We start from the raw sequence: 23,012 nt of genomic DNA, 5'->3' as shown, positions 1-23,012 counted from the left end.
AAACCCTTGGATTTCACCAAAGTCCAGCTGTTCTTGGGTGGAAGCAGTGACCAACCTGCCATGGGGGAATGTCCCAGAAGTTAAGTGTCCTCCAGGTTAAAAATGTGAGCACAGCTTCTAGGTTGAAGTCATCTGGCCTCAGCTTGTAGCCATTAGTTGTTTCCCTGCTTTTCACCATCAGATGAAAAAAAACATTCAGTAGTGTGCTACAGCATCTGTGGGTACCTGCTCACTGTACCCATATTGCACTCAAATTTCTTCTTGGCAGTTGTACAGGGGAAAAAATCACCTGCCTCTGGTTTCTTCTACTTATACACCTGTCAACTTGGAACATCACACTGAAATTTCTAAAGCTCAGTTGTCTGCTCTCTGTGAGCCCTGCATCCATTTCTAAACCAGTGAACTTCAGGATGCAGAGTCAAAATTGGGATGGCTTTTCCAAAGTCCTGGATTTCTTTTTCCACACTGTTTCTGGCTGAATGGAAAAACAGATTTGAAAAAAAAATCCAAATAGCCTCTAAGGTGGTTCAGATGTAAAATATCTTTGTCCTTACTAGGACTATGGTGGCAGTGTGCTGTACTGGGTGCATCTCATTTGCACCAGCGTCAGCTGGAGTCAGTGGGACTGGCTGATTTGCAACGGGAAGTAAGATCAGAGCCAGACTAAATGACCTGCAGCACGGAGCCTGTGAGCCAGCCACTTCCCTCACCAGAGGTGAGGACACACCCTCACATGGACTCTCTTGACCCAGAGGAAGTATAGGACCATGCCAAGGAGAAGACATGGGAGCCCTGGTTGGCCTTGTTATAGAATGTCAGAGTGAGAGCACCACAGCTTTAAAATCTTTCACGTAAGAAATGAAAATGCATTTGTAAATGTTACTGGCACAAGGTGGCACAGTAGCTACACTAATTCCAGGGCATCTGGAAAGATCTCTAGCTCTAATATGCTCCATGCTGTGTCATCTCTGACAAACATCCCTGGTGCTTGAGATGAAGAATAAGGAGCTCCACAAGTCTTTCACTTGCAGAGCATCAGGAGTGACCGACAGCAGATGCTGGCAGCAGCAGCTTCCCAGGGCACATGTGTGATCAGCCAGCTCCCAGCAGAGAGGAGGCAGCTGGGGAAGCTCCTGGGCTCTCATACAGCATCAGGAAGGGATGTTCACACTGACTCTTGTACAGGTGTTCCTGCCAGCATCGCAGGGGCAGAGCATCACTGGTTTGCCTGTTGCAAAGCACAGTAGGACTGATACAGCCCTGTGGGCTGCAAGGTCAGTACAGCCACCTCAGTGCAAACAGGACCCCCACAAGTGCTGCATGGGTTCTGCCATTGCCCCACACCCAGGGACTGGGGGAAGTTCCCAAATCACGGCTACTGACCTAGGACTTCACTGGGATTTGTTGCAGTGATTGATGGGCCCCCATGTAACTCAGATGGTGAGGACAAAGCACAGCTCCTGCCTCTCTAGGGAGGTTCAGGCCAGGTTGGTGGTTTTTTTGGTGAAGAGTCAGTTACCCATGCATTTGTTTCCAGTATCACAAAAGAGTTTTCTTGATGCTGTGTCCTCGTTTTGTTGTTACTTCAGACTTAGCTGTGTCACACTGAGCCTGTGCCTAGGGAGTTGTAGGAGTGTTGGATGTTTACAGAATCATGGAATCATAGAGTGGTTTGGGTTCATGGGACCTTTAAAGGTCATCTAATCCAATCTCATGCAGTGAGCAGGAACATCTTTAACTGGATCAGATTGCTCAGAGCCCCATCCAACCTTGCCTTACCTGGAATGGTTCCAGGGGTGGCACATCTACCACCTCTCTGGGCAACCTGGTCCAGTGTTTTATCACCTTCAGTATAAAAAATGTCATCTTTATATCTAATCTAAATCTCCCCTCTTTTAGTTTCAAACCATTCCCACTTAAGCTGTCATGACAGGTCTTGCTAAATGAGCATGTCCATCTTTCTTATAGGCTCCTTTAAGTACTGAAGGGTCTCCCTAGAACCTTCTCTTCTACAGGCTGAACAACCCTGTTCAATGCTGTTCTCAGACAGCTCTTTGCATCATCTTCAAAACATCTCTTCTGACCCTGGAAGCAGGGCAGTGCTGGCTGCCTAAGCTGACTGGTATTCATGTTTGGAAGTAATCTGTGATACAGGGTGTGCAGAGACAGCCAGTCTGTCACAGTTGTGCCTGCACAACTTCATGTCAAGGGCCTGCACTCATTCGAGGACCTCATGCAGAAGCTAGCTGCTAGCTTACCTTAAGGATAGGTGGCAGTGATGAAATCAGTGATGAAATGTGGCACCCTGAAGGGAAGGCAGAGCTGATGGCAGGGACAAGTAGATGTGTGCTCAAACTAGCCCAGGGCAGAGTTTGGACTGTTTATTTTGGAGTGAAGAACTTGTTCAAGAGCCCTGTGCTATTCAATGTCCAATGTGCTGTCCCTGAGGGTGCCCTTGCTGCTGCTGGCTGTGGTGGCTGTGGTTTCTGGTAGACGTGCAGTGGAGGAGGGCAGCAGATGGGAGCAGAGTTGGCTAGCATATGGCAGATTTGAATTACTGGCTGTGCTGTCCCATACACATGCCAGTACAGAGCAGTCACCTCCAGTCAAGGGAACATCTCTTTGGCCCTGATCAGAGCTGTGGAGCAGAAGAGAGTACCTCCAGGAGGTCTTTAAGGACACCATCCTTAGAGCACAAGAGCTCTCAATCTCCCTGTGTAAGAAATCAAGTAAGGATGCAAAGAGACCAGCATGGCTGAATAGAGACCTGGTGGTCAAAATAAGGAGCAAGAGGGGACTGCACAGAAGCAGGGACAGGTAACCTGGGAGGAGTATAGGAACACTGCCTGGTTGTGTAGAGATGAGGTCAGGAAGGCTAAGGTGTGGCAGGAGCTGAACCTGGCAAGGGATGCAAAGAATACCAAGAAGGGCTTCTGCAGGTACATCAACCAGCAAAGAAAGGTTAAAGAGACCGTTTCCCCCTCTGAGGACTGAGAACAGAGAGCTGGTGTCAACAGACAAGAAAAAGTCTGAGGTACTCAATAACTTTTTTGCCTCACTCTTCACTGGCAGTCTTGCTCCATCCCCCTCCTGAACTGATGGACCACTAGGTGTAGACTGGCAGGGTAAAGTCCCTCCCCCCATAAGGAAAGATCAAGTTCAGATCAAGACCACCTGTGGAACTGAAACATACATCAATATATGGGACCTGATGAGATGCATGCCAGAGTCCTGAGGGAACTGACTGCTGTAGCTGCCAAGCCACTCTCTGTAATATTTGAAAAGTCCTGGCAGTCAGGTGAAGTCCCTGGAGACTGGAAGTGGCTAAACATACACCCATTTTTAAAGAGGGGGGGGGGGGGAAAGAGGACCCTGGAAATGACCAACCTGTCAGCTTCACTCCTGTGCCTGGGAAGATCATGGAACAAATCCTCCTGGAAGCTATACTGGAACACTTGGAGGTTGGGGAAGTGATTTGAGACAGCCAGCATGGCTTCACCAAGGGCAAGTCCTGCCTGACCAACCCAATGGCTTTCTGTGATGGTGTAACTACATCAGTGACAAGGTAAGACCAACAGATGTCGTCTATCTGGACTTTTGTAAAGCCTTTGACACAGTCCCCCCACAACATCCTTCTCTCTAAGCTGGAGAGAGATGGATTTGGTGGGTGGACTGTGGATAAGGAATCGATTGGATGATCACACACAAAGGATAGTGGTCAACAGCTCAAGGTCCAGATGGAGATGTGTGACAAGTGGTCCCTCAGGGGTCTGTACTGGGACCAGTGCTGTTCAATATCGTCATCAGTGATCTAGACAGCAGGACTGAGTGCACCCTCAGCAAGTTTGCAGATGATACCAAGCTGAATGGTGTGGTTGGCAAGACTGAATGACAGGATGCCATCCAGAAAGCGCTGGACAGGCTGGAGAGGTGGGCTGAGGAGAATCTCGTGAGGTTGAATAAAGGCGAAGTGCAAGGTCCTGCACCTAGGTCAGGGCAATCCTGAGTATCAATACAGTCTGGGGGACGATGAAATTGAGAGCAGTCCTGCAGAAGAGGACTTGTGGTGAACAAGACACTGGACATGAGCCAACAATGTGCTCTTGCAGCCCAGAAGGCAAATCACATCCTGGGGTGCATCAAAAGAAGAGTGGCCATCAGGTCAAGAGAGGTGATTTTGCCCCACTACTCTGCTCTGGTGAGACCTCACCTGGAGTACTGTGTCCAGGTCTAGGGCCCCCAACACAAGAGAGACTTGGAGCTGCTGGAGCAGGTCCAGAGGAGGCCCACGAAGATGATCAGAGGGCTGGAACACCTCTCCTGTGAAGACAGGCTGAGAGAATCAGGGCTGTTCAGCCTGGAGAGGAGAAGGCTCTGGGGAGACCTCGTAAGTACGCTTCAATATCTGAAGGGGACCTACAGGAAGTCTGGGGAAGGACTGTTTAGAAAGGCTTGTAGCAATAGAAGGAGGGGCAATGGTTTGAAACTGAAGCAAGGCAGATTTAGGTTGAACATAAGGACGAAGTTCTTTACAATGAGAGTGGTAAAATACTGGAACAGCTTGCCCAGGGATGTGGTTGAGGGGAAAAACATCTCTAGTCAGTAAGGTACCTATGGTTGTCCAAACATGAATTCCTGTCTTCAGGTTACTCAGGGCTTGCACACCACGTAACAGTCGCTGATACAGAGGCTTTTGACTGAAACATTTTGCATCACGTGCAGATGCTGCTCCTCACTGTTTACCCCACAATTATATCAGTGCCTTGCTGCTTGGGGTGGTTAACCCTTCCTCTAAGGACATCTCATCCCTTTTGTTACATAAATGCTGCATCTACAATACCCAACTCTATCCTGAAGATTGTTTTTTCTTTTGTCACCAATATCTTTCTGCAGCTGGAGGTTTGTGGGTTTTTTTTGGTTTTGGTTGGGTTTTTTTTTTTTTTTAGCCTTTCTGATCATCTGAACAAATCACATCAAGTAGTTTTACTTTAGCAGCTCTTTTTGTTGATGTGCTCCAATAATTTAAAGAGATGAGAATAGATCTGAGATGAGTGTCTTGCCAGCCCAGCCTGTGATGAAGACCGATAGTGACTCAGTAGCAACGTATCAAATGCAAAGAGCACAGGCAAAGATGGGGCTTGCCACAAGCTTGTTGTGCTCAAGTGAATGAGCAGAAAAGAAGTCCAGGAGAGACTCACATCCTTTGCTTGGCAAAGATGGTGAATGTTGCTTTTCCTTATCCTCCTGGCTATCTCCCAGAGTTCCTGATTTATTTTTTTCCTGTCTTTTCTGTTTCTAAGAAATTAATCTCTGAATCCTTTTTGTCTCCCCTTTCTTCTCTGTGTGCAGTCACATAAACTGGATCCCTGTCAATTGAGCAGTGCAGGGCTTTGAATCCTCCCAGCACCCTGAGCCACCTCTCTGGCCATCCTTTTTTCAGCACTTTTAAAACATGTTCCTGCAGTGAAACGAGTCCTTTCCTTTATGACAAGAGGCTGTCTGTTGACTCGACTCTTGCTCTCAAGGTATTGTGTCAGTTCACAACTCAGAACAAGGATTTTGCTGCTGTCAGCCCAGCAGGATTTTGGAGAAGTACTTTTCTCACATATCATCTTTACCATTTATTTTCTGCAGTCCTGGATTAAGGAGAAATCCTTGCCTTGCTTTTCCTGGGTCAAGTCAGTGTCCTGCTTAAATTGTGGTTAGCCATAGTGTTGATAGAGCCTGAATGGCAAGTGAGGCTACTTTGGGAGATTCTAATTGATTGCAAACAATGGTGGTAACAGCATCTGGAAAACTATGTTTCATGAGAAACATTCAAGGTCAGGTGGGATGGGGCTCTAAGCAACCTGATCTAGTTAAAGGCTAGATCCTGCCCATGACATTGGTGATGAACTGGATCACTTATAAAGGTCCTTTCCAACCCAAACCATTGTATGAGAGCAATAGGGAATCTGCTCATGAGAATTCAGCTCACTGCACAGAGGTGGGAGATTCAACCTCAGTGCTGGTGTGTAAAGGCTGAGTCTTGAGGGATGTGCTTTGTAAAAGGAAACAACAAGCTTCATACAAAATTGTACTTCAGAAAGATGGCTGCTGAGTGCTAGTAAACAGCTTGCTGGCATGACCTGGCTTGGGAAGGTCCTCTCATTCCCTCCAACACAGAGTCAACTGCTGTGGAGAAATCTCATAACATCTTCTTTTAATCAAGTGTCTGCACCAAAGCTTCGTGTCCCAGAGGGAAGATGTGGCTGGAAGTCACAAAGCAAGGATTAAGCTGCAGAGGAAGAAAGATCCCTAGGTTGGATCAATCCAGCAAGTTCTCTATATCAAAATATTGATGAAATGATGTGACTTGGTACAAAAGTCCATGCCTGTGTAAGATAAGCTGCATCAATATGTGAGCACATGTGCTGCAGTTTTCTGAAGGGTAGGCAGATGCTAAGGAACTCCTTCTTCTATCAGATGCTATGGGAATAGCAAAGAAATGTTAGATTGCTGTTACCTTCTTCCCAAAAAGTTTAATAATTGGCTTGCAGCTCTGTGATTAATCTGAATGCTGATGATTCTCCTGATGGAGAGGAGTTTCATGGAGTCTGCAAGAGCTTTGCTATTGACTTCAATAATAACAGCATTCAGGTTAATGCTGCAAAATCCCTGCCTTGTTGACTCTGTTAAAAACCATGTCTATTGCTCTTCACAGTCCTTTAGGGAATCAGTGTGCTCACCTCACTGAGCGAATCTGTAGCCAGAGCCTGTGGATGATCACATTTGGAAGATGGGGGATCCTCACATCTTTGGGGAACTGAGCTGGTGGTTTTCATGCTCACTGAGCTCCTTTGGGTGTTCATGGGGTGCAGGCAACGTGTTCCCCTTGGCTGCCTGGGACTGCCCTGCAGTGTCACTGAGTGTCTCCTCAAAATCCAGCCTCCTGTCTCTCATTTCAGCTCCTTATGTAAATCCTAGGTCTTTAACAAGGATCCTCTTATCTATGCAGTGGCTTCCTGTATGCTTTAGGGATATCGATTGGAAAAGGTTTATGTTAATGAAGAACAAGTCCAGAACAAAGCAGGCAGCGCAGCCAAATCTCTCTGCGAGGTAAACAGCAGGGAAAAAAATACTTCACAGTTTAGGAAAAGGCTTGGGTACACATTTGGCACATAGGGTTGCTGTAAACTAAAGGATTGCCTGATTGCTGGTCTGCCTGCATCCTGAGTCTGGTTCCTCTTGGCTTAACCTTTTTTGGCTTCTCTAGAGTTAAAGCAGGATGGAATTCAATTCCTGATCCACAACCCACCCCAATGTGCATGTCATAGCAGGATATGATTCCAAAGTGCCCTGAAAGCATGTAGATGAAATGGTTTACTAGGAAGTAGCTTTTTTAGCAGCTAAATTCAGGTGCGAACTGCCTGGTTTCAGAGGTGGCAGTGAACACACACTTTATGCACATCATTTTGACTTTGCAAGTCCCACAGGGCAGAGGAATCCCAGTGAAGGAGGTGCTGGAATCCAGAACTGAAGTCTTTGGGTCTCCTGAAAGAGTCAGAGTCACCTGCCTTGTCTGTGGGCACACGTGTTTGTCCGCATTCATGCCTTGCAAGGGTTAGGTAAGGGATACCTGGGGCTGCTACTTTGGATTTGACTGCACAGCTAATTTTAGCAGCTTCCTGTAAGAACACACGTCAAGCCTTGGAGACTACCTGTGATGCCCGCAGCAATGAGATGCTCTGCCTTGGCCCCAGGAGGAGCATGGCATGCAGAGATGGAGTGCAGGACTGAGAGAGGTGCCCTGGAGAGGGATGGAAGGATGCAGCCTTGTCTGGGGCCAGTCAAGGGAAGCTTGTGGAATGGGAACAGCACAGAGGTCATCAGCAGGGCAGGTACAGCATCGCCAAGGGGACCGTCAGGAAACATTACAAGTCAGGGCTGAGGGCACATTAGCAGATGCATGTGCAGGAAGGAAACTTTAGTCCATGAAATCATTTTTCTTTCTTGTATGCAGAGCATTCACTCAAATATAAAGACAAAATAATCCTTTGGCTTTTCTGCATGCTATGTTCTTGATGTTTCATTCATAGCTTTATAGGCTTCTTCAAATATTCATGTATCATATCATAAGTGAAAGTGAGAAAAAAAATTTCTTTTGCAGCCTCAAAAGCAAGTGGTGAAAAAAAAATAAACTCAAGTCCCAGAGCACTAGAATACCAGTTTAAAAAGCATGAGGAACCAATGTTTATTATTTTTTTTAATAACTGCAGCAGCTTAGGGCCTCAGTAGTATTTCATTATATTAAATTTGAACACCAAATCGACCCATTGTACTAATGCTTGTAATTGCTAAAGGAAAATTAAATTCCCCCACATTGTCTGGAGAACTAGAAGACCATGGAATAATAATGAAGCCACAGGATAGCATGGAGCTGCAGCAGGACAGAGCTACAAGGAGACTCCGATACTTGTGCTAGAAGGGTCAGTGACAAGGCTGTTGGAGACCTCCAAGCAGAACTGTGTGGAAGACAGGAGGTGGTGTGGGCACAGTGAGCATCACGTTGCTTCTCATGGCTCTGTGGCACTGTACCTGTGCAGAACGTATTCACAAATGGTTGTCTCAGAAATTCCTGACTTTCCAAAGGAACCGACCCTGAAACATGAGAGATGCTCAGCAAGGAGCCTTTTCATTGCTCCTCTCCCCTTTCACTCTGCCTCTACCTGCCTGCACGGATAAGGGAGATCTCCTGGTGTGCCCACAGCATTTCCAGCTGGGCAGATGGGTAGGTGGATGAAGATCTTGCCTGGGATGATGGCTCCGTGCAGGCTATTGGGAGAGCTGTGCCTATGGTTGGTGCCTGACAGAGCAAGGAAGTGCCTGGGCGCTGGACTCGGGATTCCCTTCCCAGCTCTGCCACTGAGGCGCTGTGCAACCTTTGATGAATTGCTTAGGAAATCACTTTCAAGCAGCACAGATACAATTAGGTGTGTCTGCAGAGAAGTGCCTGCTTTTCAGAGGCCTGAACCAGCAAGTCTGAGTAAATTAGCACTTTTGGATTCCAGCCCACTTCTGAGTTTGCAAAACGTTCCCTGTAGCCTCTCTTGCCTGCTTTGCCATCTGTCAAATGGGGCTGTTAATACTGACTCAGTCTTTGTACAGAGTTTTAAGCTTCTGAGACTAAAAGTGCATGGTAATAAGTGTTAGCAATGGCAGTGCCACCATCGCATGCAACCAGGTCTTTGGGGAGTGGTTTGCTGTTGGAAGGACAGGTAGAAGTGAAAGCTAAGGCACAGAGCTGGTGCTTGGCCCTTCCTGAAGACGGTTCAGTATTTTTTACTCTATGGACTCCCCTGTAGTTGTTTGGAACCTTGGGTTCAGCCTGTGGCTTCCTACAGGCAACACCTAAGAGGAATCCAGAGAGATGGTTTTTTGTGATAACTCTGAAGAGTTAGGAAATCAAGATGGGATCTCATCAGGAGGTCACTACCCAAAGCAGCAAGAGGCTGTGCCTGTGTGGGAAGTCATTATAGGGACATCCCTTGCAAGGACCTTCACCCTCTTCTCCTTCCTTCCATTTGTCTCCAGTCTTACAGGACCATGCAGTCACATTTCCCAGGAGGCACTCACATCCTGCTGTGATGACATTGCACAGTATGTGTCCATGCAGTGCAGTCCAGCAGACCAGCTAGTGGGAGCAAAGAGAGCCAGGAGGACTCAAAGCAAAGATGCTTTATGTGTACCTGTGCTTCTCTCAGTGCCTTGACCCTCTGGGAGCAGTGCCTGTGGGATGTGGGAGAGACAGAGATGAGCTAGGGCATTCCAGGAGACGATGGAAAGCTGTGCTCTGTTCCACACTGAAGACCAGCACCCATTTTATCAATAGCTTGCTCTGATGATGCTCTTCTCATTGAGCTGTCCATTGCCCTCGGCCACCTTCCTGTGTCAGCCACCCAGGGTTTACCCAGTTGTTGCCAAGCCTTGCCACAACCACACCCTTCTGACTGAAGCAGAGGCACTCCCTGTGCCTGTAGGTCAGTTTGGGTCCTACCAGACCCTGACAGCAAGTGTTACCACCCCATCTCCCTTTTCCTTTCTCCTCCTTGCCGCTCTGCACCTGCATTCCATTCTTCTGCCTCTGCTTGGGGAGGGTGACTTTGGGGAGCCATCACCCCAGTGGTCCTCAGTGCTCACCAGCCTCCTCTCCATCTTGCTGCTGTGGGGTGTGCTCTCCAGCTGGCACCCAGCATGTGGCCCCGACAAGCTTCCCTGCTGCCTTGCATCACATCCATTGCTCACTGACAGCTGTCGTCTGCAAAAGAGCTTTTTCCCCTGGGATATTAACTTTTTCCTTCTTTTCTTCTCTTTCTCTGTCTTTCTCATGTTCTTCTCTCCCCACAGCCCTGCTGCTCACCCAAGGTAAGTGCTTCTCCTTTCCTCTCTGCTCTGGCCCTGTTTTCATCCTCTTCGTCAGTGCCCCTGTGTTTGTATTTGCTATATTGTAGACTACCCCAGTGTATGGTGTTCAAATCCAGGTTTTGGGAAGTGACCCACCCAGGACTGCAAAGCAGAACATGCGGCTCTGGCTTGCCCAGTGTCATGACTTAACCATCTCTTTGGGCAGCTCTGGGGCTTAGGTTGTGCTGATGCACCAAGGAGCTCAGAGCTTTTCTGCAGGGTGGTGACACTCCTGGGCTGTGGGGCAGTGTTGCCTGGGATGGGTGAGGGTGCATGGCTGCACAGGTGTCTTCTTTACACGTGGGATCAGGCCACACATCCTCAGTGCATGCGACCAGGTGCACTCCACCTTCTGTCACCTGGGGGGGGGCAGGAGGTGCACCCAGTACCAGGGCACGATAAGCACCAGCACCATTTTCCTCCTCACTCTCAGCTCTGGCTCTGCACTCCTCACCTGCTCTCCCCGTGGCAGGATTTTCCGTCTCTTTATAGTGAGCCCCACTCCCTTGCCCAGAATCCCCACTGTACCACTCTCTCGTGATCCCACTGCAGTGCAGTGTGCACCTCCTGTATTTCCCTTCCTTCTTCAATTGAAGATATGATTGTAGTTGAATTTGCACTGAAGAAACATTTGTCTAAAGATAAGGGTACACATGGAGGGTGCTGAGAGGAGCTGGAGTCTGACAGATTTGCAAGCAGAGCTGGAAAGGAAAGCATCCATCAAGCCTGAGCTGTGCTGCAAATCAAAGGAACAGCACAAGCTTCAGGCTCTGCTCCTTTTTGGAGGATGCCAAATGTGCTGCACAAGGGATGGCCTGAGCCCATCAGATATTGGGCTAATTAGGAAATTGCTGGTGGCAGGCAGAGGTCCCCAGCTCTCAAAATACCAGCTTAGGGAGTTTATGGGAAAGGTTTGAAGGTTTTCCTTTGTAAATTCCTCAGGTCTGGGAAGATTGGAAATAAGCTGCGTGCCACCTCCTTCCCAGTAATTTCATTGCTTTAATTCAGTAGCTGCCTAATTTGATCAGAGCCCCAGGAACCAAATAATTTCTATTAAAATAATGTAACTTTCTTCCCTCTGTTGTGATCCAGCCTGATTGCTTTTGGCAGCTGCTACTGGAGAACTTGGTCACCAGCTAGGGAAGGTTGCTTTCCAGTTAACAAAGGAAAGCCTCCTGTCTGTCTGGGAGGTGGGGTCCCTTTGTGGGCTGCCCCAGGGTGCTCTCCATGTGTATGGTACATGCTTGGCTCAGTGTTTGAATTGATGGTGCTTGGTCCCCACGCACGTCACGCCGGCAGCTGGCCGGTGAGCAGAGCCCCGCTCGCCGCAGAGGCACGTGCTAGAACGTCAGTCAGGGACAATCATGGCTAATCAGTGGGGAGGGAAGCGACGTCCTCGTTTAGTCTGTGTCATGTTAGATTTAGGATACATGGATGTGCAGGAATCTTGGTAAAAAAATCCTGCATTATTGAACGTTTCAGTGGAATTTGTCGGTCCCGCTCCTGGGGCGGCTTGCACAGCTTTTCCCTGGCAGCGCTCATTTCCCCAGGGCTGGGCACTGGGGCACGGTACCTCTCCTCCACAGCCCTGGGGCATTTGCCCTTCCATGGCAGCCCCATTTGCAGAAGCCCTGGGATGCCCTGATGGAAGGGCCCATGTGAAAATGCTTCTCTTGTCCCAGCAGCCCTTACCTAGGGGTAGATCCTATCTCTGCACACCCCACCTTGCAGAGCCTTTCCTATCAAAATGGTGCCATGAATTTTATGATACAAAAACTGGGCAAGGGAGAGCCTTTGTCAGAGGTTCAGCTCAGCATTTGTTCCCTCACATTCGTTTCCTCCAGACAGGTTCTCTGAGCCAGGCTTGCAAGGCTGTGCAAAGCTTTTGATAGCCTTGCTTGGCCAAGTGTCCAACACCAGCTGCTGGGGCTGCAGAGGACACTGTGGAGTAACTGTGAAGTCACTTGAGAGTGAAACCTGTGGGTTTTGTTTAATTTCTTTGATGCATAACCTGTTGTTTGGCCACTGGCAAATACCAAAGCATGTAGCTACTCCAGTTGTCCCTGACATTGTCAGCAATGGACAAGCTGCTCTGGTAGTCTTTCCAGCATTTGCAAAAGCCACTGAAAGCCTGGCAAAGACTTTGCTTGCAAGTTATTTGTCTCAGAAGGTCGATATCTAAAGGGGCGAGGAGCTATGTATACAGTAGATACTACTCTACCCTCAGCCTGATCAAAGAAACGTCTTTTAAAATGTTTCTTTATTTATGCACTAAGCCTCCTGGATCCACTTTGCAGTGGGAAAGACTGGGGAGCAGAGATGCCAGCTGAGTGGCATGTCAGGGACAGTCGAGTCAACATCCACCTCAAGGCAGAGCCAGCAGTGGAGTAATGTGCAGTTCCCAGCCCTGTGCCTTAGCCTCCCACTGATGAATGTGCAACATTTCCCAGTTAGCATTAAAGACACAGGGGCACGTGGATGGGATGTATCATGCCTCAGAAATAGCTTTCAGGGCTGTGTAAGCAGATCCTTCCCTTTTTAGCAAGCAGCCCAGGCTGACGGTGCTCATGCCTGTATTTCAGTAAAGGGCATCTCCATATGCTAGCCTCAAAAGCCAGAGTGACTTGTAGCCAGCAGCCTTCCCCAGTTGTGACTGACAGCTTGACAGCTCTCTGGAGAGAGGAGCTCATTTATGCTCACTGTTTACTTTGTTTAGCCAGGATTACATTTTATTGAGCTTAAAAAAAAAAAAAAATTAAATCAGTTGTGATTGTCCTTTTAATTTCTTCCTAACAGCTCAGTCCCCAGAAGGGGTGTCCTTCGTGCAGGTACATGCCCGCTCTAGAAAGGGATGGAGATGAGATGGCTCGAGGGGTTGAAATGGCCTTCATGGCAACCTTTCATGAATACATTGCTGGGTTTAATCCAATTTATTTAGCAAGTGACAGGGAATGCAAACTGGTCCGTGGGTGTTTGGTAGTCTTGCAGCATCTCCTAGGTGATGGGTGTCCTCCTCTCTGACGGTGTGCAGGGCCTTCCCAGGGCCTCTTTCAGTTTAACAGGTGCAGTGGCCAGATTACCCTGTGGAAATAAGCTTCATCTAACTATGATTTATGATGCATCCAGGAGGCCACAGGCAATGTCTTGTTCCGATTTGGTCCCCCTGGTCTGAAGGAGGCTGAGTAGACCAGCACCCATGTGGTAGCCTCCAGGAGCAATGCATGATGTGTGCTCCCCTTTCCCCAGAGAGAAGTGAGAGAAGGAGGGGATCTGCTTACAGTGTTTTGAGCCAAAGAAACCGCCTGTCATGTGTAGATCTTTGCAGATAGCTTCAGGTCAAGTCTCAGGATGGCCCTGAAGTAGAAGTGGGCATGGCAGGGGCATGCCCAGAGGTGCAGAGCACAGTAGTGGCAGGATCACGGTAGGAGCTGCTGGCCTCCCTTGTCTCTCTGTCTGTCCTTCCTCTAATGGTCTGAACTGACCCTGAGTGGTTTAACTAAAAACTTCTCCTTGCTTCCTGCATGCAGGGATTGGTCCATCTGTGGCCATTGATACAGCCTGTGCAAAAGCCTGTGCATGCTCCTGAAACCCAGATAGTTTGCTAGCACTCGATGGCAGCAAATGCCTGTGTGTCAGAGCAAGCAGGATTTTGGGGACACCTTCCTCACCACCTTCCTCTTTCCAAAGAGGAGGTGGAAACAGCCCAGTTGGTCCTGGCAAGCTCCTATTCTTGCTGGGCATAGCCAGACCTTATCAGGCTTAATTGGAGTTGACAGCAGGGAGTCCAGGGTACAATCCACATTGAGAAGTAGGAACTGATGCTGATACAAACAGAAATCAGGCTAGTTAATAATTAACCTGCAGCTTGGCAGCATTCACCTTGACAGACTTGACCTTCCAAATTAAAAATGTGTCTCTCCCCAGTCCCCCACCTCTTATGTTTTATTTATCACAGCCCTTGCTAGTATTCTCTGTAGGCTACTGCACCGGGGGATGTGTGACACACCTCACCTATGCCCTGTACCTGCTTTCTGGAGGAGTCCTCCAAGACCCCAGCCCTACAGCTGGGTCCTCAGAAGGTGGTGCCTTGTGGCTACCACAGGCTGGCTGGGAGCATGCCCATGCTTGCTGCAGCTCAGAAGGCAGCCTCCTGTAGCTGGGAAGGCAGACTGGTGCACCCTGCTGCTGGCTGGAGTGCTTTCCCGAAAGGCAGGAGCATCAGGAGTGTGCTATGCCACTGGGATGTTGCAAGAGTTCATTCCCTCTCATCTGCTGGGTCTGTAAACACAGGGCTAAACTCAGTCCCATCAGAACAGATAGACCAACCAGGCCTGCAACCAGCTGAGATTGGGGTCTGGTGTTTGGTGTTTTGGAAGTGTTGTCACTGATTCCTGGCTGCAGGGTGCTCTCTGTCCTAAACAGCAGCTGGGGAGAAGTGGCAGATTCTTTGTATTGCTCTTGGGAGATGCATAGCTCTCCCCTTTGACTGAATGGTGAGTATAGGCTGGGGCAAGAGACATGTCAGCTGGGCTTCTAATCTTATCCTTCCTGCCACAAATTGCACTGCCTTAATTTCAGAGGACAGTCAGCAGCTTGGTATTTGGCACCTACAGGTTACTTGCATGAGTGCAAGTACAGTATTGGCACAGAATTGTAGAATGGTTTGGGTTGAAAGGGATCTTGAAGATCATCTAATACCAACCCCCATGCTGTGGGCAAGGACACCTTCCACTAAAACGAGGTTACTCAAAGCCCCATCCAACCTGGCCTTGGCTCCTAGCGTGTGACTCTTAATCTGTGTTTGTCTCCTTCATGAGGATAGAGGCTCAGTGAAAACACAATGGCAGGTTAAATGTTTTCAGATGCACCTTTGAAGTTGGTTAGGTTTCTGTGCTTTGCTCTCCTGCTGCAGATTCACATGAATCTTGTTCTTGATAATCAACAGTTCTTGCCTGCAAGTGTAGCGTAAGGCAGCATTTTGTCCAGGTTCTCCTCTGTTTCTGCACTTCTCACCTTAGCTGCCTCCTCCCCTCTGTGCTTGCCTGCAGTTGCCCCCCCCTGCCCCTCTCTATGCTTCATAGAATCATAGACTCAAGAAGGTTTGAAGAGACCTCAAAGATCATCGAGTCCAACCTGTCACCCTACACCTCATGACTCTCTAAACCATGGCACCAAGTGCCACGTCCAATCCCCTCTTGAACACCTCCAGGGATGGTGACTCCACCACCTCCCTGGGCAGTCACATTCCAATGGCCAACCACTCTCTCTGTGAAGAACTTTCTCCTCACCTCCAGCCTAAACCTCCCCTGGCGCAGCTTGAGACTGTGTCCTCTTGTTCTGGTGCTGGTTGCCTGGGAGAAGAGACCAATCCCCTCCTGGCTACAACCTCCCTTCAGGTAGCTGTAGACAGCAATGAGGTCTCCCTTCATTACCCATCTTCTTCTCCAGTGCACAGTTCTTCTGTGCTCCCCTGTCTCTGTCATTTTTTGGTAAGCCTCTGGGGATTCCCAAATCCAGAGTACACCATCTTTGAGGTAGGCAGTGATGGTTTTGATGTAGGTCGTCGATTTCAAATGATGGATGCAGCTGGTTGCAGCTGGTTCTTGTCACCTGCCACAGGAGTTATTATGTATTTTATGAACTCTGCATGTCTTGCAGGGCTTTCAAATCTTTGCAATCAATCTAGATGGATTGATGAAGAGAAGGGAGAGTTTATAATGAGATTTCAAAGGGACTTCATAATTTCTGTGAGATTTTTGGTGCAGAGCTCTGCTGGAGCCCACATGGGATTAATCACATCTGAGGCATTACCTGGGGTTTTTGTAACCTCTGCAGGAAACCTTAGGTAATATTTGACTCACTGCTTAGCCAGAAGAAGATTCTCTGCCTTTGTGACACTCCCCCAGGCTCTGCAGAACTCCAGCTCCTGCTCCCAGGCTCAGCTGGATCTCATACACCCTTACTGATCAGGCATACAAGCAAGGGGGAGCTCAGCTTTGTTCTCGAGATGTCAAGGCTCTTCAGAGACCCCATTGGCACATGCCTGCCCTTGGGTGTATGGGTGAGGAGGAGACTTAGGTAAGGGCCAGGGACAGTACCAGGGCACGATGCTTTCTGATGCTTGGGGTGCTTCTTTCCATTTGGGCAACATCCCCAAGCACCTTGCTAGGTTTGCTGGGGCATCAGCAAGATGAATCAGATACAAGGTCACCTCACTGTGCTGCTGACCTGGGGTCCTGGTTTTGTTTCCTACAAACCCCGCTTGGTTCCTGCCTTACTTCCCGTTCATTTTTCCAGAAGCCAGGAAGATGTTCATGTGTGTATATCTGATAGTGCCTGTGTGTCTTGTCTGAGTGCGAAATCAAACACTGAGTGGCACAGGGGGCCAGCAGTGATTTTCTAATCAAAGGGGAAGAAAAAGATCCTGTCTCATGTTCATTGAAGCCAGGAGACACTCTGTGGCATTAAAGCTGTCTTAAAGGATACCTGTGCCAAACTGTGTAGTGAATTCAGCATCTTGGTATCCCCAAAGATGTGGCTGCTGCAGGGACAATGGGAGAGTGGTGTCACCCAGGAGCACCAGTGCAGGCTGAAGAAACATTTGTGTCATTCTTTTAACAAGTTAAAGCCATGCTCTGTGTGTTCTTGATGACTGATATTCAGAAGTTTTGGGCCTTGGTTTCTGTGGCCCAACACCCCACCACTGCACCCCCAGACTGATGCATGAACTTAGCAAGCTGTGAAGGGGCTGCAGAAGCCTCTGCTCAGGCCCTGTGGGCAAGCTCCCACAGTGCTTCAGTGCTCCAGGTCTGCTGTCTACAGCAGTTTGATGTTGACCTTGCTTTCACAGAGGTGGCTGAGAGGAAGCTGACAGTAGAAGAGGAGGAAGCCAAGAGGATTGCAGAGATGGGCAAGCCAATACTCGGCGAGCATCCCAAACTCGAAGTCATCATTGAGGAGTCCTACGAGTTCAAGGTCAGTAATTATCTTAGCAGTCCTTCAGGAGGGGAAAGCCATGTGGCAGTGAGGAGCAGCCATGGAGAGCAGGACTGCGGTGGCAAGGGGGGGTGCTGCATGTGCAGGGAAAGGGCTGCTGGAAGAAGAAAAGGAATATGCATGGCAGTAAAGGGCTGGGGGGGAGATGTACAAGTAGCTAGGGGAAGTAGCTGCCGGTAGGCAGAGGTGGAGGGAGGAAGGCAAGGGAGGCCTGCTAGAAGCAGAAGAAGCCATTGTGTGGGGAGAGGGCAGGAGCAAAGCTGTCTCAGTGAGGCAGGAGTGAGAGAAAAAGGAGCTTCATCAGAATGAAGGGATGGTAAACAAGCTGACCCTGGTGAAGTTTGTGTTAGTCTGTCCGGGGAGAAGGTGGACCCAGCTCCAGTCATGTCCTCATCTGGCTGACAGAGTGCTTGTGGCATATTGAGACATATTGGGAAGGGACAATGAGACCACAGTGTAGTACAAGATCAGCCTTGCTTGCTAGCAGCCAGTTTAACTACTGTGCATCTTTATTTCCACACCAGAACACCGTGGACAAGCTGATTAAGAAGACAAACCTGGCTTTGGTTGTAGGGACACATTCCTGGAGGGACCAGTTCTTGGAGGCCATTACTGTCAGCGCAGGTGAGGGGGGACATCAGAAATCCACACCAGTGTCTGCAGGGTTTGTGCAGCCTGGGCATAATCATGAGACCTCTCTGGGTACTGGGATGAGGTCTGTCTATGCTCAGGAGGCAGCAACTGCCTATCAGTGATGCTCTGCTGTTGCATGTGTGGTGGACATCAGTGAAAGCAGTTAGAAGAGCTCTGCTCCAAACATACTTGACTTTTGCAGATGCATTAGTCAAGAGCCCAGGAGATCCACCTTTTGCTGTGAAGCTATGCAGGAGGCCAGATTTCAGACTTTACACCTGCTGGTGGTGCTTCTGCTGCTTCAGTGGTCTTGATGAGCAGTGTACAGGCAGCAAAATCCCATCCTGGATGGTCTGCTGGCTCTTGGTGTGCCCACTGCTGTCCTATTTGGGTAGCTCCTGTTACTGGAAGATGTCCAGCTAGTAGAAGTACTTGGGGAGTGGGATGGTTACCACATGCAGAGAGGAGATGTTGCCCCATGAGGCCACAGCTGGTGGAGGGAAAGTCTGAGAGACCTGCCATCTGTCACCTGGGGATCCTGAGAGAGCTCACTGCTTCCAGAGCCAGACAGCTGTGGAGCAGACATTTTTAAGCATGCCCATGTCCGTTGGCACTCAGGCACCTTTCTGAACCTTTTCCTGATGGTTTGGCATCTTCGTAGAAGCACAGTTTCCACCCAGTCATAGTGCAGGCAGCAGGCAGGCAGTTGGATGGGAGCTGTTGCAGTGGCCACAAGGACTTCTTCTGATGTGACAGAAGAGATGCAAGGGTACAGTTTACTTCTTTCTAGCAATTTAAGAGCAACTGCTTCTGTGGCAGCAGTACCTCCACCCTTGCAGCAGTGCTTTTTCCCAGGCCTGCTTCTCTCCTCTTAGGTCTGCACCCCTTGCCATCTGCAATGTGCTCTCTATATGCTTCCCTTTCTGCCAATTTATTTCCATTGTCCTGTACCTGCACAGAGACCAAGCAATGCTTCCAGCTTCAGGGCTGACCTGGCCCACCAGGCTAAGAGGAGGACCCTCCCAGGGCTGTACAGCACTGCTTCTGCTATGCTCACACAGATGAGCAACTTCTTGCTGCGGTGCTGCTGGTGACCAGCCTGTGCTCAGAAGTGGGGGGACCAAGAGCTCTCTCTACTTTCACAGTTGTGTTCACTTCTTTCTATTTTTCACCACAAAACATCACTTGCCTGTGTAACTTCATGGTGCTGCTCAAGAGTGATCTCCACACATTGACTGTATTCTACGTGGCTGCCTGTGGATAGGAACAGGGCCAGCCCTCTGTGGATACAACACACTGCTCTGCCACTCCCCAGCCATGCAGGCTCTGGGGTGTCCTGAGAGGCTTCCCTCTTGCTAAGCCTGTGTCCAGCAGATTGAGGGAGGTTCTCCTGACCCTCTACTCTGCCCTAGTGAGGCCACACCTGCAATATTGCATCCAGTTTTGGAATCTCCGGTTCAAGAGGGACAGGGATCTACTCAAGAGAGTCCAACGGAGAGCTACCAGGGTGATTAAGGGACTGGAACACTGCCTTACGAGGAGAGGCTAAGAGACCTGGGACTTTTTAGTCTGGAGAAGAGAAGACGGAGAGGGGATTTAATAAATGGTTACAAATATTTGAGGTCTGGATGTTAAGAGGGAGGGGACAGGCTCTTCTCGCTTGCACCCTGTGATAGGACAAGGGGTAATGGATATAAACTACAACACAGGAGGTTCCACCTGAACAGGAGGAGGAACTTCTTCACTGTGAGGGTCACAGAGCACTGGAACAGGTTTCCCAGAGATGTGGGGTCTCCTTCTCTGGAGACTTTCAAGACCCATCTGGGTCTGCACTAGATTCTACGGTCATGCTCTGGCGGGGGGGGTTGGACTTCATGATGTCCAGAGGTCCCTTCCAAGCCCAACATCTACTGTTGTGGTCTGCACAATGCCACCTTGTCCCATGAGAGTGGCATCCCTGGAGCTGTGGGGTTGGAGTGCCGAGCATGGGCTGCAGCCTACCCCCATAACCACGAGCACTGACCCTCTCCCTTCACGTTGTTCGCAGCGGGTGATGAGGACGAGGACGAGTCCGGTGAGGAGCGCCTGCCGTCCTGCTTTGACTACGTGATGCACTTCCTGACGGTCTTCTGGAAGGTGCTGTTCGCTTGCGTGCCCCCCACCGAGTACTGCAATGGCTGGGCCTGCTTCGTGGTCTCCATTCTCATCATCGGCATGCTCACAGCCGTCATCGGGGACCTCGCCTCCCACTTTGGCTGCACCATTGGCCTCAAGGACTCGGTGACTGCTGTCGTCTTTGTCGCCTTCGGCACTTCTGTACCAGGTGTGGTGGCTGCAGGGAGGGGATGAGGTGGGAAGAAAACCTTCCGGTGCCTCTCTGGCCCCAGGGGAGCAGCTTTGTCATGAGCTGGGAAGGGGTACTACAAAGCCCTATCCCCAGGCAGGGTCTGCATCCCACTCAGTGGCAACACGGGGCCCCTGGACCTGGGAGGAGGGTTGTACACCAGGAGAGGCTGGTCTCCCTGTCTGGTCAGTTCCACACCTGAGCCTGCCTTGTCCTCTAGGCATGAAGGGTTGCCCATTTCTCCTGTTGGACTCTCAGTGATTTCTCCTTCCCTCCTCCTCCAACTCCAGACACGTTCGCCAGCAAGGCAGCAGCCATCCAGGACGTGTACGCTGACGCTTCCATCAGCAATGTCACAGGCAGCAACGCTGTCAACGTCTTCCTGGGCATTGGGCTGGCGTGGTCAGTGGCAGCGATCTACTGGGCGTCACAGGGGCAGGAGTTCCAGGTGTCAGCCGGCACCCTGGCCTTCTCTGTCACCCTCTTCACCATCTTCGCCTTCATCTGCATCAGCGTCCTCCTCTACCGCCGGCGGCCCCACCTTGGAGGGGAGCTGGGTGGTCCCCGAGGCTGCAAACTGGCCACAACGTTGCTCTTTGTCAGCCTCTGGCTGCTCTACATCCTCTTCGCCACCCTGGAGGCCTATTGCTACATCAAGGGGTTTTAGGTGGTGAAGGGATGGTGCTGCCAGCGGGGAGAGACCCCCTCCTCTGTTACCTCACCAGACACTGGTCCTGGAAGCATGGTTCCACCGGAGGGGATGGCTGTCCATCGTTACCGCCACTGCCCAGATGGTTGGACAGCCAAGTGCCAAGAAGGGCAAAACCATCACGGAGTGAAAAAACAAACAAACAAACAACAAACAAAAGGCAAAACCCACCCCAAAATGAAACAAAAGCAAAGAAAGCAACAATGGCAAGTGTTGGAATAAAACAAAACACAATAAACCCAGCCACTGACCCTGGTCAATGAGATTATGAAGTTTCAGCCATCTCCAAAGGCCACCTCTCCTGTAGGGGCTTGTGTCCTTTGCTCCTGAGCACTCCTCCACTGCAAGGAGACATTTCCTTCTTTTTACTGGTTGGGGACTGCAGAAGTCTGATCAGGAAGTGGTGGGGGCTTTTTTTTTTTTTTTTACTATTTTTATTTTATTATTTTATTTTATTTTTGCTTTTTGGTTTTGGGGGAGCACGCTGCCTGATTTCCTTTTTTTTCCCCTTTTTTTCTTTTTTACTACTTAAACAGAAAAAAACATTAAAAATTTAAACTCTAAAGCTTCAAGCTGCCATCAGTGCTGGAGTTGAACATGTGTATTTTCTGAAGCCACAAAAGACTTTGACACAAAGAACTTTTTCACTATTACCTGTTCCCTCTCCTGCTGCCTTCCATTTCTTTCTTTTTTTAAGAACATCACAAGACTGATATATTTTTAATACAAACACAGACACGACACACATTTAGTGACAAAGGTTGGAGCATGTAGCATCTCAATCACCTGCCTGGGCTAAGAAAAAAAAAAAAAGGAGGATGCCCCCCCCCCATCCCCAATCCTCTGGTGTAGTACGTATCATGTATATTTTGACTATGGCATTTCTCTTTGTACAATTAACTCCAAGCTTGTGGTACTGCAGGGAGAGAACGTTCTGTTTGTTTACAACTGATAAAGACAAAAATGGCTACCAAGAAAGAGCCTGTCCTGGGGGAAACGAGAGGGGCAGGGAAAGTGGCACTGGCTCCTTGGAAGGGCCGGGAGGTGGTGGTGGGTTTGCTGTGCACTCTTCCTGCTCAGAGGTGGACATGAATTCAGGAAAACCTGGGTAGCGTGTCCGTGTATTTCCAGAGCCATCCCACCCAGCCTAAGGTGCAGGGTGGCTTCCCTTTCACTCATTGGCTGCATTGGTTTTTCACAGCACCTGCATCTCACTGGTGGTCTTCAGGCCATTGAAAGGTATGGGCTTAAAAACTGCCACCCATGTCAGGACGCTGGTGTCATCTTGAATACCTTTTAGGAATACCAGACAGACAAAAGGGCATCCTTTTCATTCTTTTTAAGGGGGGGGGGGGGGGGGAAGAAAACAAACCACCATAAGAGTATGTCATGAGTTACATCAATGGCTGCAACTTGAAATGTTGGGTTGGTAATAAAATTAAATAAAAACTATACCTATATCTATATAAACAGTGCTATCTAGAAACATATTTCTTAACCAAGAACCCTGGAAGAGGACATTAAAAGCTTACCCTTTGTAAAGCTATTTCAAGATGGAGATAATTTATTCTCTCAAGAAACAAGTGTGGTAAAGGAAAATATTTCCTCCTTAAAGTTCCCTATACAAAGCCAAATCTTGGGAGGCAGTAAGTAGGAGAGAGGCTGCCAAAAAGTATGTCTCTGCCTGCTGCGATGCTTTCTGCTGGCCTAGGAGGCAGGAAGGAGGTGTCCACAGGTTAGGAAAAATGCAATGGGAACAAGGTTGTCATTGACAGAAAGGGATGTACCACTATAGCAGGTCACTAGATGAGAGGTGGCCCTTAAGACAGGTGAAGTGCTCTATATAGACATGTAAGGCAGAGAAGGAGGATCGTTCTCAGAGGAACT

At 49.2% G+C, this 23,012-nt stretch overlaps 1 protein-coding gene across 10 annotated transcripts in view; it reads left to right on the top strand.

Annotated features, from left to right (window-relative positions):
* Positions 1–21,083, top strand: part of SLC8A3 (solute carrier family 8 member A3) — a 95,870-nt gene extending 74,787 nt beyond the window's left edge. For 2 of the 10 annotated variants that reach the window (XM_054400168.1, XM_054400167.1), the window contains 7 exons: positions 4,427–4,454; positions 6,439–6,489; positions 16,853–16,869; positions 17,311–17,418; positions 17,964–18,063; positions 20,120–20,395; positions 20,707–21,083. In XM_054400168.1, coding sequence (XP_054256143.1) covers positions 4,427–4,454; positions 6,439–6,489; positions 16,853–16,869; positions 17,311–17,418; positions 17,964–18,063; positions 20,120–20,395; positions 20,707–21,083 — 957 coding nt within the window. Of the gene's footprint in view, positions 1–1,206; positions 1,234–1,933; positions 1,952–2,264; positions 2,298–4,411; positions 4,455–6,438; positions 6,490–10,386; positions 10,405–16,432; positions 16,453–16,852; positions 16,870–17,293; positions 17,419–17,963; positions 18,064–20,119; positions 20,396–20,706 lie in introns of all 10 variants that reach the window. The other 8 variants (XM_054400173.1, XM_054400172.1, XM_054400171.1 and 5 more) reach the window with 6 other exon arrangements.
* The last annotated feature ends 1,929 nt before the right edge of the window (positions 21,084–23,012 follow it).

This window comes from Indicator indicator, chromosome 4 (genome assembly GCF_027791375.1).
Source record: "Indicator indicator isolate 239-I01 chromosome 4, UM_Iind_1.1, whole genome shotgun sequence".
NCBI lineage: Eukaryota > Metazoa > Chordata > Aves > Piciformes > Indicatoridae > Indicator > Indicator indicator.
The sequence above is the reverse complement of the archived record's forward strand: the minus strand, read 5'-3'. Positions and strand labels throughout refer to the sequence as shown.